Source organism: Vitis riparia, chromosome 18 (assembly GCF_004353265.1).
Source record: "Vitis riparia cultivar Riparia Gloire de Montpellier isolate 1030 chromosome 18, EGFV_Vit.rip_1.0, whole genome shotgun sequence".
In the NCBI taxonomy this organism is placed as follows: domain Eukaryota; kingdom Viridiplantae; phylum Streptophyta; class Magnoliopsida; order Vitales; family Vitaceae; genus Vitis; species Vitis riparia.
Genome location: NC_048448.1, coordinates 32,372,832 through 32,394,106, shown reverse-complemented (window position 1 = coordinate 32,394,106; position 21,275 = coordinate 32,372,832). Strand labels below are relative to the sequence as shown.

At 31.2% G+C, this 21,275-nt stretch overlaps 1 protein-coding gene across 1 annotated transcript in view; it reads right to left on the bottom strand.

Moving 5' to 3' along the window:
• Nucleotides 1-11,290: 11,290 nt before the first annotated feature.
• The window catches only part of LOC117905725 (probable L-type lectin-domain containing receptor kinase S.5), a 28,721-nt gene continuing 18,736 nt past the window's right edge, over nt 11,291-21,275 (bottom strand). The window contains exons 4-5 of the mRNA XM_034818606.1: nt 17,702-17,932; nt 11,291-12,861 (exon numbers count right to left, since the gene is read on the bottom strand). Of these exons, the coding sequence (XP_034674497.1) occupies nt 11,291-12,861; nt 17,702-17,932 (1,802 nt within the window). The remainder of the gene's footprint in view (nt 12,862-17,701; nt 17,933-21,275) is intronic.

The window sequence follows — 21,275 nt, the reverse complement described above, 5'->3', positions numbered from 1 at the left end:
CCTGTCTCCTCACATGAAATTTATGAAAAATAGTTAATGCTTTCTTAAAAATGAAAATTTAATTAAAATTAAATGGTGGTAAATAATAGCAAAGATGTAGACCACAATTTATTGTTTAAATATCATCCTCATAAAATTTGAGTCAAATGGTGTATGGAGATGACAAAAAAAAATAATAATAATAATTTTAAAGAAAATTAATTAATCAATAATAAAAATAATAATAATAGAAATTTTATTAACAATCATGTAAGTTATTTAATTTTTTTTAAGTTTTACTATTAAATACTTGTTTTATATTATTATATTATAATAATTATTATTATTATTACCTTTGAAAAGAAATATTTTTGTCCTATTTCAAGATAAGATGTAGAGATGAGTGGCCAAGAATGTAGGATAATAATTCTCAGAGAATGTGATGCCACGTGCAAACATGTCAACCTAACACCTGGATTTCCAAAGTAGCCATATCTCTACACTGTGGTGAGTGGTCCAACTCACAATTGCTCTTAAAATTATATATTTTTTTCAAATAAAATAAATTTTTGAGCCACAATTTTAGTTTGTGGACCTCACACAACCTTCTATTTGTTGAGAGCAATGCTACACAGTTTTTATTTGGCTAACTTGTTTTTTTTTTTTTTTAACATAAAAATAAAATTTTAAAATTAATTAATTAATTAAAAGGAATGAAATAATCTTCATATTTATGATTTTAATATCTTTCATATTTGTCCTTAAAAAGTAAACAATTTTTTATATAATTGTCTTTTATTATTTGAAACATTTACATGTTTTTTAAAAAATAATTATTTTTACAATAAAAAATGAGGGTATTTTAGTCCAAAATGTGGCTAAAAAATTAATGAAGAGTTAGATTTTCAAAATTGGGTTTTGAACTGCTCTTTTAATCAAATAACCCAAAATTTTATGCAATTTTTTTTTTTTTTTTTTTTTTGTATAATACAATTAGAGAGATTTGTTTTGATTTTTTTTTGGACTTCTTCCTCTTATCTCCTAAATATTTGCATATGGTATAATAATATAAAAATGATTTTCTTTTCTAAACTTTTTTTTCTTATTGATCTTCCAAAAGTGCCTTTTCAAAATTATGAAAAGAACGATATATTTTAGATTGATGTATAGTGTGGCTTGTCAGATATATTGGTGCAATTTCTTTTCTGATGATACATCATGCAATTTATACTTCAATTTCTTTTGTATTTGCTCAATTCATAATTGATAAATTTGTAGAGAGGTCAATGGACCTCCAATAATTTATTTATTTTTTTCATTTTTTGTTTTAACTATGGCTTTATCTCATACATCCTCCTCATCCTCCATCATAGAAACAATAAGATTAAATATTGTTATAGTCAAATGAGGTGAAACTAATTATTCCTTGTAGCAAAGTCAGTTTGTTCTTATTATTCTTGTAGCTAATGATTTCAATGGATACATATGCACACTTGTGGTTCCATCACTAAGCCTCATCTGTTTGACTTGTACAAGGCCATCCTCCAACAAGTTCTTAGGTAACATGAGTCTAATCGAAAACCATCCCTAAGGCTATGTTTGGTTGTCATAAAATATTAATCATGTTATATTTAATTTAGGAAAGGTTTTGAAAAAGGAAAAACAAAATATTATAAATAAAAAATTAAGAAAATAAATATTATTATTGGATCGAGTTATTAAAATAAAATATATTATTAACAGTATGATTTATTATTATAATAATCAGGGTTTTAAAAATAGAAGAGAAGTTAGATCGGTGTTGAACCGTTCAAATCAGTGGTTGGGCTGTCGAACCCAGTGGCCGTTCCCTTGAGAATTGACTGGTTAATATTGGGCTCCCAGTCTTCTAGGCCCAGTATTACTTACAACCCAACCCATCACTTCTTGCTACAGCACAGAACTTGAGTCACAAACCAGTAATTATAAAAATAAGGATTGCATCACTGAACTAAGCAACCTTTTCATTTAATATTGTTGTAAACTAAAATATATGGTGATATTAGGGACAAGTTTAAGAATTTTTTTTTTAAAAAACTGGGATGGGTTCAAGGTGAGGTTTGGGTATTGCCTTGTCCCATCCCACCTCGCTCTATTATATATAAAAATAATTTTAAAATTTAATTCAATTTAATTTAATTTTTATTTTCCTACCTCACATATACTTTTCAATAAAATAAGTTATAAAAAATTATAATATTTTAATTATTTATTTCAATATAACAAAAATAAATTTTAAAAAAAAATTAGTTAAGCAAGGTGGGCCAGGTAAGGGAAATTCGCATATCCGCCCGCCCTATTTAATTTTTTAATGGAATGAAGATGATAATTATTTTGAATAAAAGGGGTGTGGTTGTAATGTGGCGACTCGTCCCGAACTTACCCGTTGTCATCCCCATATATAATAATAAGTATGAAAATAACATGAATTAATTAATATAATAATTTTTTAAATTTTAAAGTAATAAAATACAAAGATATGGGGATAAAATTAGATATTATAATTTTCTTTTCATCTTAAATATATCAACTATTGAACCTTGAATTCATAACTTTTTTAATTAAATGATCGATCCAATTATGAAAACATTGAATAATAATTATTATTTTTTCCTCATAGGATTATTATATTTTGGGTTTGGGTAATAGAAAGTTTGTCACACATAACCCATTCATCTTGTCATTGATAATAAGTTAACAAAACAAGGAAGTATGTTTTAACATTCTTAATGCATAAAAAAAGGCAATGAAGATGGAAAAGTTGATGGATATTTGAAAAAGACGGACCTTTTGAGTGTTATATAAAATATTATAAATAATAAAAAATAAATATAATTATTGAGTTCCGAAACATTTCATATTTGTGAGTTTTTACTTCACCAAATATCTTTCACTCTTCCTTGCATTACTATCTATTACTATGGACTTTACATTTCATCTTCATGTGATAACTTTTTTCTCTTATGTTCTATAATATATTATATGAAATTTAGTTAATAATTTTCTTTATTCAACAAGAATATCTAATTTTATATATAAAAAATCAATATATAAAATACTAAAAACAATATCTTTTACAATTATATTTTAAGCATTCTAATTGTGATGTTCCACATCAAATCAGGAAGAAAATTCATGATGTTATATGTGCATGAGTTCCTCTTAACCTTGTAATTAGACGCATTTTAAAGTCGTAATAACCTATTTGGGCACAAAACGAATACTATCTATATGATTGAGTGTGAGTTGTTATACTAATAACATATAATAGACCTAAAAGATATAAAACTATCTTTCTTACTTGATAGATGATGTCATTATGTGAAAAAGGAAAATTGGATTAGAGAGGATCTTTTATAGTCTGAAATCCATGATCGCATGATCAATTATTTTGATTTACTGTTACGCTCATGAAGGCACGTTCTCTAATCATGCGCTCTAATGACATGTTCATCTTCATGTGCTTGGAATTATACAACGCCACTTACTGCAAGGCCCACACTTTGGATGCTGTCGAATGCCGAATGCCGAATGTTGTCTCCGACTGGATGCTTTTTTAGGATGCCTCTACTAGGCTATGAAACGAATGGGGTATTATCAAAATGGATAGAAATATCGGTATACACAATAATATTTTGTAAAAATAGATAAATAAGAGTATAAAACAAACAAAAGAAATTAAAAACAAGCTTCTTCTTATTAATGATAACTCAACTCCAACATACAAAGGGAAGCACTATTTGTGTTTAGATTTTGCCATGAACTACCAATTACAGGAAAAAGCCTAAAATATACTGTTAGAAGAAGCACGACAATCATGGGTTTTTAGGATTATGGTTAAATAAAAAGAATTTTGACAATTAATTGTAACCCAACTTATGGGTTTTTAACCTAATTATATGTAATTTACCTCCTTACCCATTATATGAACCCTAAAATACCCTGAAATATGATTATAACAATTAAATATATTTTAGGGAGAATTATGTTTTGAGGTGATATGAGACTCAAAATTGACCAAAGATCCATATATTATGCACATTTAATTTATTTGTAATTAAAAATTATTTTTATTTTTAATAAGACGTTAATTAAATTTAGTTTACATTATATAAATTGAATTTACAATTTGAGTGTTTTAGAAAGTAAAAAAAAATTAAAAACAAGTTATTTAAAAAAATCTTAGTTTTTTTAATTTTTATAAAATATTTTTAAAAATTACTTGCACTGCTGAATCAAAATACCTCCAAGTTGAGATGAATTAAAATCTCATTTATAATTGAGATTTCATTTTCATTAAAATCACTTTTAGTTTCATTCTCATCATCATTTAAATTATTTAAACTTGAGAATGAAGGAGAAAAATCCCATGTTCCAAACATGCCCTAAGAGTAGGGATTTTGACCATATTTGGTTTATGACTTTGAAAGTTTGGGTCGTTTTACTTGTTAAGAGTATTCCACATACATGGATTCTCATGCAAAAGTCTTGCATCTTCCAAGACCAGAAAATGCCTAAGCGCTATTGCTCTCACCTGTGAGGAAGCTTACCCAATTAATTCTCTGGGCACCCACTTGGTGTGGAGCCTCAAATCCCCTTTACTTTTTTGTTCCAATCAAGCTTCTTGTCATATTCCAATGCTCTACTTTAGTAAAGCCAAGAAAACATACAAGGCAACAGAAAGGACTCTCATTCATTTCATGAATAGAAAAGTCTCCAGCCCCTTTGATCTATTATTTCTATGAGCTTTTAATTTCTCCTTGAAAAAGGTGGTAATTAAGAAACCTTTCTTGGAGTCATGCATTGCATATTTTATTTCATGATCCAACTTGACATAGTACAGTTGAGATTGGGATAGGTAATTTGCCGATATATAAAACCGAGATTCACAGCTTCTTGATCAGGGAGAACTTCTCAGGTAGAGTTGTTCCACCATAAATTTGAATGACATGGAACTACTATAAATGCTTTGCAAGAATTCTAAAAGAGGTTCATTATTATGATGATGTATTTACAAGGAAACCTTTGTTGGGAGAGTTCTCTTTATATTAACAAGGTAATTGGATGATTGAGAGTGGCTTGCATGGAAGACTTTTCCATCTATGCATTAAATTCCTGCAAAATTATTTTGAACACAATTAGTGCTCAATTCAATGAACATTTAGGACCAATAATAATCAAGGTGGTCTTAAAATTACATGAATGTATTGATGGAACTTCTACCTAATCGATCAATCTAATTTATTGAGACTGTTGTAAATGAAAATTAATGAATGACCACATTGATGGCCATTATGAACTCCATTTACTCATCTTTAAGATGAGTAATGGGAGTTCATATTATGAAGCCTATAAAAGGCTTCTTACCCCTCCATGTAAAAGCATCCCGAGAAAAGAAAGAAAATTCTTCCTTGATTCCTTCTTCCATATTATATATCAAAGTAAGATATATTTATCTCTACTACTTTGATTTGCATTTTATTTGTCCTTGTTTTACAACACGTTATCAACACGAATTGCTCTGAAGGTAATTCTCGTATCTTAAACTTGAAGTTATTTATATAGAATAAAATTTTACATAATTATATTATTGTTGATTTGTTTTGTTACATATTGTTAAAAGTTATAAACAAATTATTTGATTTTGTTTATAATCAAAATTATACCAATGCTATCAAGTTATTATAACTGATTTTAATAATATTGTTTTGTCATATATATGAAGTTATTTGACAATGTCGAATATCACAAAACTCGAATTTGTGGCACTTGACATTTCGGGAAAGAACTATCTATCTTGGATCCTTGATGCTGAATTACATCTTGATGCAATGAACCTTGGAACTACAATCAAACAAGGAAATCAAGCATCCCTGCAGGATCGCGCAAAAGCATTGATTTTCCTTCGCCATCACCTCCATGAAGGTTTAAAAAATGAGTATCTTACGGTAAAGGACCCTTTTACTCTATGGAGTAATTTGAAGGAAAGATATGACCACCAGAAAACTGTGATTCTCCCAAAAGCTCGATATGATTGGATGCACCTAAGGTTGCAAGATTTTAAAACTGTTAGTGAATACAACTCTGCACTTTTCAAAATCAGCTCTCAATTAAAGCTGTGTGGAGAAAAAATCACAGAGGAAGACATGTTAGAGAAAACTTTTACTACGTTTCATGCCTCGAATGTGCTCTTGCAATAGCAATATCGAGAACGTAGATTTACAAAATATTCTGAATTAATATCATGTCTTCTTGTTGCTGAACAAAATAATGAGCTTTTGATGAGAAATCACCAGTCTCGTCCAACTGGATCTGAACCATTCCCTGAAGTGAATGCAATATTGTCCCAAACTCGTGGACGTGGATGAGGACGAGGACGTGGTCGTGGTTGTGGAAGAAATCCCCGATACCATGGTTCTTATAGTAATAATTCTCAGAAAATGAAAGCCTCATTGCACCACCAGAAGTGGAACAATACTGAGACAATACAAGAAAATGGGAAGCGTTTACAAGATAAACCTCCTAAGAACCATGAGAATAATTGTTATAGATGTGGTATGAAGGGGCATTGGTCGCGTACCTGTCGTACGCCCAAACATTTAGTTAACCTTTACCAAGCATCAATAAAAGCTAAAGGAAAAGAGATAGAGATGAACTTTACCGATGGTGATGGATTGGACCTAACCTACTATGACATTGATTTCTTTGGAGGTCCCAATGAAAAAACAGACCATTTGATAAATGATGAAAAAATTAACATTGATTGATGTTACTTTATATATAAAATAATATATTATTATGTCTTATATTTACATCTGATTTACTTTGTTATTTACATTATGCCCTGTTTTTTTGTTATATATGAAATCCATGTGTTATTTGGTCTCAAGATGAATGAGGATGATGTATGTCTCGCAGACTGTGCTACCACGCACACAATTCTTCGAGATAAAAGATATTTCCTTGAATTGACATTAATAAAAGCTAATGTAAGTACCATATCTGGTACTACAAACTTAGTTGAAGGCTCTGGAAGAGTAAACATAACGTTGCCAAATGGAACTAGATTCCATATAAATGACGCGTTATATTCTAGCAAATCCAGAAGAAATTTGCTCAGTTTTAAAGATATCCGCAGAAATGGATATCATATTGAAACTATGAATGAAGATAATGTAGAATATCTTTACATTACTTCCATTATATCTGGCCAGAAGCTTATAATGGAAAAACTCCCGGCTTTCTCCTCTGGGTTGTATCATACAACTATAAAGCCTATTGAATCATATGTTGTCGTGAACCAGAAGTTCAACGACCCAAAAGTTTTTGTCCTTTGGCATGACAGACTAGGTCACCCAAGGTCTTCAATGATGCGTCGAATAATCGAACACTCACATGGGCATCCATTAAAGAACCAGAAGATTCTTTCGCCCAATGAATACTCATGTGCTGCTTGCTCACAAGGTAAATTGATAATCAGACCATCTTTTACTAAAGTCATATCTGAGTCACCAATTTTTTTAGAAAGAATACATGGGGACATATGTGGGCCTATCCATCCACCATGTGGACCATTCCGTTATTTTATGATCTTAATAGATGCTTCTACTAGATGGTCACATGTTTGTCTCCTTTCTACACGTAACGTAGCCTTTGCTAGACTTCTTGCACAAATAATCAGATTACGAGCACAATTTCCAGATTATCCAATTAAGACAATACGTCTTGATAATGCTGGCGAATTTACTTCTCAAACATTCATTGACTATTGCATGTCAGTAGGGATAAATATTGAGCATCCTGTTGCTCATACTCATACCCAGAATGGTTTAGCAGAATCCTTCATCAAACGTCTCCAATTAATAGCTCGACCATTATTAATGAAAACCAAATTACCTACTTCCGCCTGGGGACATGCTATTATGCATGCTGCAGCTTTAGTTCGTATTCGACCTACAACTTACCTTGAATACTCTCCTTCACAACTTGTGCTTGGAAAACAACCAAATATCTCTCACTTACGAATCTTTGGTTGTGCAGTATATGTACCAATTGCACCTACACAACGCACTAAAATGGGTCCCCAACGAAGACTTGGGGTTTATGTAGGTTTTGATTCTCCATCTATCATAAGATATCTTGAACCTTTGACAAGCGATGTTTTTACAGCCCGCTTTGTGGATTGTCATTTTAATGAGAGTGTTTTCCCATCATTAGGGAGAGAAAAGTCGATTCTTGAAGAACGACGAGAAATTAGTTGGAAGGCATCTACTATGACCCATCTTGATCCTCGTACAAATCAATGTGAACTAGAAGTTCAAAGGATCATTCATTTGCAAAATCTTGCAAATCAATTACCAGATGCATTCATTGATACCAAGAAAGTGACAAAGTCACATATCCCGGCTGCAAATACTCCAGCACGGATTGATGTCCCTGTAGGACAGTTAACAAATGAATCTAAGATACGCCTGAAGCGTGGTAGACCTGTCGGCTCAAAGGATGTAACTCCCCGGAAGAGGAGAACCCAAGAAAAACTTGGCACTCTAGAAGAGACAATCAAAATGACTGATCAGTTTAAAATTGATAAATCTATAGCCCTAGAAGAGGCACAAATAATGCAGAAAGCCCCCGAAGAGGCACAAATTGAACAAGAAGCCCCCGAAGAGGCACATATTGAACAAGAAACCCCTGAAGATCCACATATTGAACGAGAAGCCCCTGAAGAGGCACAGGTACCTGAAAATTGTGAGATCTCAGTAAGTTATGTACAAACGGGAGAAAAATGGGATCGAAATAATATTGTTATTAACAATATTTTTTCTTTCCAAGTGGCCTCTGATATCATAAGAAATGATGAAGATCTCGAACCACGAAATGTGGAAGAATGTCGACATAGAAATGATTGGCCAAAATGGAAAGAAGCTATACAGGCTGAATTAAACTCATTAACAAAACAAGAAGTTTTTGGACCTGTAGTCCAAACACCTGAAGATGTAAAGCTTGTTGGGTACAAATGGGTATTTGTACGAAAGCGCAATGAGAGTAATGAGATCATAAGATATAAAGCGCGATTAGTAGCACAAGGTTTCTCGTAGAGACCTGGCATTGACTACGAGGAAACATATTCTCCCGTCATGGACGCAATCACATTTCGTTTCTTAATTAGCTTGGCAGTCTCAGAAGGACTGGATATGCGTCTCATGGATGTTATTACAACATATTTATACGGATCCATGGATAATGATATATACATGAAAATCCCTGAAGGATTTAAATTGCCTGATGCAAATAATACAAAGCCTCGTAGCATGTACTCAATCAAGTTACAACGATCCTTGTATGGATTAAAGCAATCTGGACGCATGTGGTACAATCGCCTTAGCGAATACTTGCTAAAAGAAGGGTATGTGAATAACCCTATATGCCCATGCATCTTCATTAAGAAATCAGAAACCGGATTTGCAATTATTGCAGTGTATGTTGATGACTTAAATCTTGTTGGAACTCCTGAAGAGCTCATAAGAACAACAAATTACTTGAAAAAGGAATTTGAGATGAAAGATCTTGGAAAAACAAAATTTTGTCTCGGCCTGCAGATCGAGCATTTTCCAAATGGAGTTTTAGTACATCAATCAACATACATTAAGAAAGTTTTGAAGCGTTTTTATATGGATAAAGCGCATCCTTTAAGTTCTCCAATGGTTGTCCAATCACTTGATGTGAAAAGGGACCCATTTCGTCCTTGCGAAAATGATGAAGAGTTACTTGGTCCTGAAGTACCATATCTTAGTGCCATTGGTGCACTTATGTATCTTGCCAATTGTACATGTCCAGACATTGCTTTTTCTGTCAATTTATTAGCAAGATACAGTTCCGCTCCAACTCGAAGACATTGGAATGGTATCAAACATATATTGCGTTATCTTCGCGGAACTATTGATATGGGTTTATTTTACTCAAGGGAATCAAAGCAACAATTGCTTGGATATGCAGATGCAGGATATCTTTCAGATCCACATAAAGGCAGGTCACAAACAGGGTATCTGTTTAATTGCAATGGTACTGCTATTTCATGGAGATCTGTTAAACAAACAATGGTAGCCACATCATCAAATCATTCAGAAATACTAGCAATTCATGAAGCAAGTCGTGAATGTATATGGCTAAGATCTATGATCCAGCATATTTGGGAATCATGTGGACTTTCCTCTATCAAAGGTGACCCGACAACATTATTTGAAGATAATGCTGCATGCATTGCACAAATAACAGGGGGTTATATTAAAGGAGATAGAACTAAACACATTTCACCAAAATTCTTTTATACACACGAACTCCAGAAGAGTGGTGAAATTGATGTGCAACAAATACGCTCAAGTGATAATCTAGCAGATTTATTCACAAAATCATTGCCAACCTCAACATTCAAGAAGTTAATACACAGGATTGGAATGCGTCAACTCAAGGATATCAACATGAGGGGGAGTATGCTTGTAAAAGGGTGTTAGTGTACTGTACTCTTTTTTCCTTCGTCTAGGTTTTGTCCTACTGGGTTTTACTGGCAAGGTTTTTAATGAGACAGTCCTAATATACCAAGAAAAGAATATTGTACTCTTTTTCCTTCGCTAGGTTTTTCCTATAGGGTTTTTTACTAGCAAGGTTTTAATGAGGCATATTCTTTTAATATGGTGGTCATCCAAGGGGGAGTGTTGTAAATGAAAATTAATGAATGACCACATTGATGGCCATTATGAACTCCATTTACTCATCTTTAAGATGAGTAATGGGAGTTCATATTATGAAGCCTATAAAAGGCTTCTTACCCCTCCATGTAAAAACATCCCGAGAAAAGAAAGAAAATTCTTCCTTGATTCCTTCTTCCATATTATATATCAAAGTAAGATATATTTATCTCTACTACTTTGATTTGCATTTTATTTGTCCTTGTTTTACAACAGAGACAACTTTTTTAATATAACATATATAGTGCCAAGTACTGTGAACCAGCATATACAACATCAACGAACCATCTAAGCTCCATTTTCCTAACCTCAAACTCAAGTTTGATATACCTTGGAAGACTTGATTAAGTAAACTTATGAGACACACAGATTGAATATCGGGTGCTCATGCCTTAAACATACAAGGACAAATTATCTAAGACACCTAATAAAAACGCCAAGCATCATATGTCGTCGAAGGTGGACATCACTTCGCGCAAGGAAAAAGAAGACATGCAAAACCTACTGGAGCAAGTTTTCAGCCTGATTTATCTCCCAATGAGTTCTGAAGGTGGAGAGAGCAGGCCTCCTGTGGGAGGATACTCCAAATCCTCCTTGAAAGAGACCGGAGGTGTAGCCGGCCACACAAAAGGAGGTTTTTCAATGGGGATAACTGGTGGGTCTACCTCTCCAGTAAGAACCCTTAAAGCAATTCTCATGGATGGCCTCTGGTACGGGTTGGGATGACAACAGGACAATGCCAACATCAGTGCATATTCAATCTGCTCCTTATGGAAAACCCCATTCAGTCGCAAATCTACGACATCCAGAATCCTTTGTCTCCTATAGTATTCCCATACCCAATCCACTATCCCGTTGTTGTATTTGTTGTTCACGCTTTGATCTCCAGGCTTTCTTCCACAGACAACTTCCAGTACAAGAACATAGAAGGCATATACATTGGTTTCAACGGCAGCCCTACCAGTATGAAAACTTTCTGGAGCCATATATCCAGGTGTCCCTGCAATCTCTTTTGTTGAGTGGTGAGTTTGATCACTCAGTTGAATAATTCTAGCCAATCCAAAATCTCCCAACCGGGCGTTGAAATCTGAATCCAACATTATCTTGCTCGCTTTTATGTCTCGGTGAAGCACCCTCTTCTCGCATCCATTGTGAAGATAGTCCAATGCCTGAGCCACCCCGCAAATGATTCCATATCTTGTTTCCCAATTCAGTGTGATTGGATTCTCCACATCGGATTTTTTGCAGAATATGAACTTGTCTAGGCTCTTATTTGACATGAACTCGTATGTTAGAAGAAGTTCATTTTTTTCATAGCACCATCCAACTAATTTGACAAGATTTTTGTGATGCAGATTGCTGATTGTTGTGACTCCTGCTATAAAATCTTTCTTGCGTTGATGTGAATTCCTCGAAAATCTTTTCACAGCTACCTCCTTATTCTTCAAGAATCCTTTGTAGACTGTCCCAAATCCACCTTTGCCAAGCTCATTCTTGGAGTTGAAATTTTCCGTAGCAGCTTTAAGTTCTTTCAGTCGAAATTTCCTTGGAGCTGTGGATGAGCCTTGAATCTGTTGTTCTACCCTCGGATCATCCTCCTCTTCCTCCTGCTTTCCACATTTGCATTTCCAAGAGAAATAGAAGGCAACCCCACTAACCAAAACTGTTACTGGAACCATGATCCAGACCCATAACAGGTCAGGATCTTCATCTACACTCGAACCACTGAATTCCCATGACCTTACACAGTTCAGTTGAGTGTGATTCCCCGTTGAAGCCGAGAATCCCACAAAAACTTTCTGTGGCAGATGGTCTGAGAGGTTAATAGGAAGAGTGATTGCTGGAGCCTTCATCTGTGTTCCAACAAAGGCACTCAAATTTTTCCCATCATATTGAACCTTCACTGTTATATTGGTGCCACTTGAAAGATTGATGCTTAGGTTCGCTTGTTTGATTGAGTAGACGCTGTTCACGTTCACGCCAATGTGGTTGTTGCTCAGGTCCTCCATGTAGCTTTTCCTTGTGTCAAATTCTACTGCCACTATCTGGTTTTGAGCTGATCCATTTGTGCTTGCATTCACAATCCCAAGCCATTTCCCTTCTGTGGACCCGCATTTTTCACGTGCGTCCCCACTCGATCGGCGAGACTCGCTTTTTATTTGTGAAAAATTAATTTTTGGAAAAAGTTGGAGTCGCCACTTATTTTATTTTTATTTTAAAGGGAAAATAAAACAAGAAAGAAAAACCCTAAAATGTGACTCCATAATTTTTGGAAAAAAGGCATGTCTTTGAAAAACCCGAGTTTTGGTCCGGGGATCAGGTTACTTATTGGGAAGGTACCTCTAGGAGGTAGCACCCCTCTAAGCCCTAAAAAGGTCTCTACTGACTAAGTTGAGGGAAACATGACAATTAATCGGTTTAATTATGGATACCTAAGTAGGCTAGGTGGTTCAAAAAAAAAACATGTCAAACATGATCAAATCATAATAAAGGAAGGTTAGGATGCGTACCCGGACCGCTTCTCAAGCGCTATCATAAAACATCGATGGTTAATTTAAACAATATATCATCCAGCATGTATTTTATTAGAAATAATCAAACAATGAAACATGTATATCAGAACACTCAAGCATTATTAGACATAAGCATTATTTCACAATGACAAGCATATTCACATAATTCAGAAAGTAGGTGATAGAGGACATACCTGGATAGCATAGATAATTTGTAACGTGCTTTCTCAAGTTGTAAGGGGTTAGATAACAAATAATAAAATATAGAAATCCTAGCATGCTCGTTATCTAATTAGCATAGCAAAAGTGATCAAAGTATACATAATCATCAATTATCACATACATCTTGTATATAATTCCTAAAAAAATAGATAGACATGATTTCAACAAGTGTCAAATGTGGCAACAAAAATAAATTTTGAAAAGATTTTCTTATGTAGGGGTTTCACCAATTCCCCAATCGATATACACGAATTTAGCTTAGAATTATCCTATTTGTTTGGGACCACAAGCTTTGATTCGTGTTTTATTCAAAACCGTAATTTTATTTGAAAGATGTGAACCGATCAAAACATGGTTGCACATTATTTTAAAAAAAATGAGATTTTGATTCTAAGAACTCTAAATGAATTTTTGAAATGGATTTTTAAGGGGATCTTTTGACTCTAAGAAACTCTAAATGAATTTTTGAAATGGATTTTTAAGGAAAATGAGATTTTGAGAATAGCGTTATATTTTTAAAAAAATAAAGAAATTAATTTGAAAGCAATAAAGTGTATGAATCAAAATACCAAGCAAAACAAAAGAGAACAAAATCACAAAGTAGAATTTTTGACAACCAAGAAAATTGAAGGTGAGAATAGAGGCTAATCTTCATGAGTTTCCAAAAGCCTCAGAAAGAAAATCAAATTAAATGAAGGATCACTAAAGCAACGGGCAAGGCATTCTAAATTAGACAAACTAACAAGGTATCGATTTATGAACCAACCGCTAGGATTTTAAAAGCATATAAATTTAGATAAGGGTGATCAGGATCTTACATTAATGATTTTGAAACAAAAACTAAAAATGAATCAATTCAGGTAAGGAACTAAAATTATAGAAGTACCTAAACTAATTAAAACGAGTTTGACTAAATTAAACTAAAAACGTGAACTTTCAAACATAGAATTAATTTTACTAATGAACTACAATTATAAAAGTGCTTAAGCTAATTAAAATGAGCCAAACTAAATCAAAGCAAACTAAAGATATGTACTTTCAAGCATAGAATTAATTTTATTGATGAACCAAAAAATTATAAAAGTGTCTAAACTAAATAGATGAATTAAATTAAATCAAACTACACTAAAAACATGAACTTTTAAATAAAGAATCAATTTTATTAATAAATAAATAAAACTATAAAAACACATAAACTAAATAAAAGGAACCAAATTAAATCAAAGAATACTAAAAATATGAACTTCCAAACATGAAATCAATTTTATTAATAAACTTAAACTATAAAAACACCTAAAATAATGAATATAAATTATTAAATCAAAGCAAACTAAAAAAAAAAAACTGAAACTTTCAAACATGGGATCAATTTTATTAATGAACTAAACTATAAAAAATATCTAAACTAACTATAATGAATCAAATTAAATTAAAGTAACCTAAAAACGCAAACTTTCAAACATAAAATCAATTTTATCAATGAACTAAAACTATAAATGTATTTGAACTAAATAGATGAATTAAACTAAATCAAAAGTAAACTGAAGGCGTGAACTTTTAATATAGAATCAATTTTATTAACGAACTAAAATTATAAAAGTATCTAAACTAATTAAAATGAATCACATTAAATCAAAGAATACTAAAAATATGAACTTCCAAACATGGGATCAATTTTATTAGATAACTAAAACTATAAAAACACCTAAAATAATGAATACAAATTATTAAATCAAAGCAAACTAAAAAAAAACTGAAACTTTCAAACATGGGAACAATTCTATTAATGAACTAAACTATAAAAAATATCTAAACTAACTATAATGAATCAAATTAAATTAAAGCAATCTAAAAACGCAAACTTTCAAACATAAAATCAATTTTATGAATGAACTAAAACTATAAATGTATTTGAACTAAATAGATGAATTAAACTAAATCAAAAGTAAACTAAAGACATGAACTTTTAATATAGAATCAATTTTATTAACGAACTAAAATTATAAAAGTATCTAAACTAATTAAAATGAATCACACTAAATCAAAGAATACTAAAAATATGAACTTCCAAACATGGGATGCTAAAAATATGAACTTCCAAACATGAAATCAATTTTATTAATAAACTAAAACTATAAAAACACCTAAAATAATGAATATAAATTATTAAATCAAAGCAAACTAAAAAAAAAAAAACTGAAACTTTCAAACATGGGATCAATTTTATTAATGAACTAAACTATAAAAAATATCTAAACTAACTATAATGAATCAAATTAAATTAAAGTAACCTAAAAACGCAAACGTTCAAACATAAAATCAATTTTATCAATGAACTAAAACTATAAATGTATTTGAATTAAATAGAGGAATTAAACTAAATCAAAAGTAAACTAAAGACATGAACTTTTAATATAGAATCAATTTTATTAACGAACTAAAATTATAAAAGTATCTAAACTAATTAAATTGAATCACGTTAAATCAAAGAATACTAAAAATATGAACTTCCAAACATGAAATCAATTTTATTAATAAACTAAAACTATAAAAACACCTAAAATAATGAATATAAATTATTAAATCAAAGCAAACTAAAAAAAAACTGAAACTTTCAAACATGGGATCAATTTTATTAATGAACTAAACTATAAAAAATATATAAACTAACTATAATGAATCAAATTAAATTAAAGTAACCTAAAAACGCAAACTTTCAAACATAAAAATCAATTTTATCAATGAACTAAAACTATAAATGTATTTGAATTAAATAGATGAATTAAACTAAATCAAAAGTAAACTAAAGACATGAACTTTTAATATAGAATCAATTTTATTAACGAACTAAAATTATAAAAGTATCTAAACTAATTAAAATGAATCACGTTAAATCAAAGAATACTAAAAATATGAACTTTCAAATATGGGATCAACTTTGTCAATAAATAAATAAATGAAATATAAGTAATTAAAAGAGTAGCAAATGCATGAATAAATGAATAAATAAAACTCAAATGTTTTCAATCTGATGCAATCAATCAAAATTAAATAGGGATCAAATCAATCTTTTTTTTTTCTAATATAATGAATCAAAATTAAAACACACAAACTCATTCAAGCCAAACTAACAAATAAATTAATACTAAATTAAATTGGAATTAAAAAAAAAGAAAAAAAAAAGATATCTAATAAAAAAAATGAAAACTCTTTCAAAAAATAACCTGTGTTATGGAAAAAATCCGTCTTTGATGCGTTAAAGTAGCCCCTCCTCGAAAATCCTTTGTTCCTCTCTATTTCAAAAAGAATATCACGACCCTTTGCTCCAAAAATTCTCTCTTGCCTGTTCTCTAAAAAAAAAAAATCCTTTTTAATTTCTCCCAATCCTCCAATGCGTGCTTTTTTTTTTTCATTCTTTTCCTTTTCTCACCTATATATATCACCCCTCAAGACCTAAATTTGTTTCCAAAAAGGAAAATTCTCCTATTTCCTTTCTTCTTCTCTTCTTTTTTTTTTTAAATCTTCCAATCAAAAGCAATCTTCCAATTTCAAATTCCCCTCCAAAACCTTCCAAGGAGAGTCCCACATTCCTTAAACTCCAATGGTAAGTTTCCTTGCAAAAACATGAAATTTTTTGAAGTTAAATAATTGAATGAATAGATAAGCAAGTAAATAAATTAGGAAACGGTAAAAATAAATAAATAAATAAACGAAAATAAATAATAAATAAATAAATAAGTTAAGGAAAATAATATAAAGAGAAAGATAACCAATAAAAAGTGAATGATAATCATAAAACTAAAACTAAAAAATAAAATAAAATAAAAATAAAAATAAACCAATAAACAAAAGCCGAGCCCAAAAGCCATGTAACCATGCAAGTCATACAAGTCACGCTAAAAATGTCCAAATGGGCCAAGTGTGCCTAAACGGCCTATGATGAGACTAAGTGGGCCTAGGGTGGTGCCTAATGGGCCAAGTGTGTCTAAAAGCTATCCTAAAAAAAAACAAGAAAAGCCTAAGTCTAAGTTAGGGCTGCCAAGGGTCACAATAAGGGATCAAATAATCCCTCAACCAAAATCTCCAAGGTGACTCAAAAAAATGTAAGTGGTATGAGTAGCCATGGGCCACCAAGGAACTATTGTGGAGCATTGAAAACGAATTTTAAAGACATGTGCTAAAGGGACAAAATTGAGGGTCTACCTTCACTGTTCTCTGGACGAGTGGCATGTCCTGTTAAGATAAAGGCCAAGCCTTCACCACCTGGATCTGTCCTCGGAGTGATTCTGAGCACAAAGGTCGTATTGAAGGATGCTGTGCCTTTGCTTTCACTCCACAGCTTGAATGGCCTTTTATACAAGGCCTGGCCAGACAAATTTGTAATAGGAATCCCAGAAAAATCAGGTGTAACATGGATGGCATCCACAGCTATCTCTGAACGCATTAATTGGAAATCATTCTCAGTAGAATCATTGAACAATGGATAATTGAAATGGAAACATTCAACTGGACTAAAAGAACCAACCAAGAGAAGTGCTAGAAGTAGAGACTCAACAACCACTGGGGAAAAGCATGTAAAATGACTTATACCTAACATGCTGTTAATTAACTGAATACAAAGACGCAGAGAACTGAAGAAAAGCTAAAAAATGGCTTTTATGGGATATACAAAGGAAAGGTTATGTTAACTTCTTTGCAATAAGCCCTATGTAAAGGAAAGATGTTCTCTTCTACGTATATGACAGGCCTGATGAAGGTGAATTTTCAAAGTTCAAGAATTTTCAAAGTTTTCAAATTATGCGGTAATGAAAATTAAGTTTATTCCTTGATGAAATTCTCTATGAATTTACCAAGTTCATACCAATGGAATCAGTTTGGTAATGCTATTGACCCCACATGCCTCTAGAGAAAATAACTTCTAATTGATCATCATGGTGATGGTTGATCACAAACCTGTAATTTTGGGTATAAGAGATCATGACTATTGATCTATATATTGCCGATTGAAAGTCTTAGTCCTCAGCTCTACAGCATCTATTCTCATCAAATTATTTTGAGAATAAGTTGGATTATTTGTTCCTAATAATACATATTTCTGTTTTCTGATCTCCAACTATCGACTAGCCAAGATGTAGTCTTATAAACTAATAGCTTACTTCAAAAGTCATTGTTGATCAAAATCAAAATCGTGAGTTCTACCATGTAACTATCTTCATTTTTCTACATTCAACGATGCAGCTTTCCTGGACCTTTATGATTACAACATTCAACGAGGGAAAAGATGAATAAATGCAATACATTAAGCCCTTTATAGAATATTAAGCAGGCCCTGCCTCATAACTCCCTATCCCTGCTAGCTGGTTTCTAGGAATAAGCCCTTATCGGAATTAATGACACATACAATAGCAAGACTTTTCCTTGTTCTGAATATCAAGACTTCTAATAGATGTTGGAAAATTTTTCTCCTCACGAGCGAGGACCAACGTTGTCGCACTCTCTTTTTCCTTTTCTTTCCACTTCCTTGAAAAAACGTGTGATGGCTTCTTCAGAAGTTTCATCAAACATCATCCAAAATCATACAGAAATTAACAATCGCTGGTACTGGGCTGGGAGAAGATCCATCTAACCTGGGTGTTTGACAGAGAAGTATACATGAAATCTATATAGTTCTAGTTCATTAACAAAACCCTAAAGTATTTTAGAAGAGCTGATGTATATGAATGTGCTGCACAAATTTATAGTATAAAACTATTAATATTATGGATTCCACTTGGGCTGATTTGATATGAAGCAATGTTTAGAACAATGAACATAAAATGATGTGCAGTTTCTTGAAACAGTACAATTACTTACTGATGTTGTCTGCAAGAAAACTTAAGCATGCATGATGAATAAGAATCTTCTGCTTAATTTGATTATTCGTCTAGTATTATTTGGTAATATGAACTCCTTGATGAATTGAGTTTGAGGCTTAACTGAATTGAACTTATCACTCATATATTCCCAGAATTCTGCAACTTTATTGTCCTATTAAAGCTAATTGATTAGTTGCAGCAAGATAAAAAGGCCGGAGACATATATAGAAGGGATGAATGCAAATCTGCAATATTAATTTGGAATTGAGAAAGATAAATGAATAGGTGAGCTACTCACTGAGATGGACTGGTTCTTTGGATGATAAGCTCTCTATATAGTCTTTCTGGTGTTCACTTGTGCTACCTCCAAGTTCCTAATTCAAACTAAGAATCTTCATAAGATGATCTAGTCTTTAATCAATACAGATGAGTTAGCTTGCTACATGTATAGAGCTTTCTTTCTTTCATTTTGTACACGCCAGGAAAAATTGTAGCCATACCTGCTGATTTAAACTAATAAGCAATAATATGTACTTCTATTGTTTTACTGCAGTTTTTTTATGATTCTAAATGTTATCATAATGCAAACTCTGCGTTGAGATGAATATGGCTTCTTGTCTGATTTATTCATATTGATGTGCCTAGTTTGCTCTTTAATTAAACTTATGAAACCACTGGACTTTAGTCTATTAATTTGTAAGGGCTGATGATATAAAAATTAATATAATAGACAACCACTAGTCAAATTACCACATAAACAATCTATTAAATCTGAAAAGAATTAAGATATACTGTTTTACTTTATCTGAATGCACATGTTTTCAATGGTACCCTTATATTAGTCAAAGGAAATTTCAACAGCAATATAACACAAATATATCAATCACTGACCCATTTTTTTTGGCAAAACATCCGCATTATAGGTCAAGCGGGTGAGAAAGGAGAATTTCGCCAAAAAAAAAGGCCAGTTTTTTTTTTTTTTTTTTTCTAATTTTTTTTTTTGTTTTTTCTAATTTGTCTTTTATTCTAAATTTATATTAATCTTTTATTTTATATTTTCCTTTTATTTTTCATATTTATCTCAGTTATCTTTTTTTTTTTTTTAAATTATTGTCACTTCACTTTTAATTTTTTTTTTATATTTATCCTTTTAATTTTATTTAATTTTAAATCTTTTTATTTTAAAATATGAAAAATATAAATTTATTCAAAATTGTTAAAATATAAAAAGTTCTAATATTTTATAAACTAAAATTAATTTGATAAGATAAATTATTAAAATAATTTTTAATAATTTTAATTATTAAATAAATTAATGTTAATAGCAAAAAGTTGTTACCACAAATTTGTAATAAAATTTTAGAAATTAAATCTTAAATAAAATATTTTGTACAAATCAATTTAATTTTTTATTTAAAATATAATAAAACATGTTTTAATAAAAATAGTTTTGTTATAAAATATGAGAATTTGTAGTATTGTAAAAACTTATGAATGATTATCCGTAACGATGTTTATCTCTTTATGGCTCTCTATAAAAGAGAAGGACCCCTAATGAAATCAATTCAATTCTCTCTATGCATTATAATCTATTTTTCTTTTTTTTCTTTCACTTTGTTTTACAACACGTTATCAAATTGTCTTTGCAAAAAAAACAAAAAAAATAGTAAAAAATTAGAAAGACTTTTTTCTTTTTAGAGAAATAAAAAGATTTTTTTCTCTTCTTTCTCACAAAAAGGTATGTCATAAACTTATATCATGATTTTCTATTTTATTTATATGAGTAATAAAATTACCTTTTGATTTTCTATTTTACTTATTTTATTTGAATACATAAAACCTTTATAATCCCTATAACTAGAAGTTATGAGGTAAATTATAAATTATGAGGTAAATTCATAACCAGAAGTTACAAAAAATAT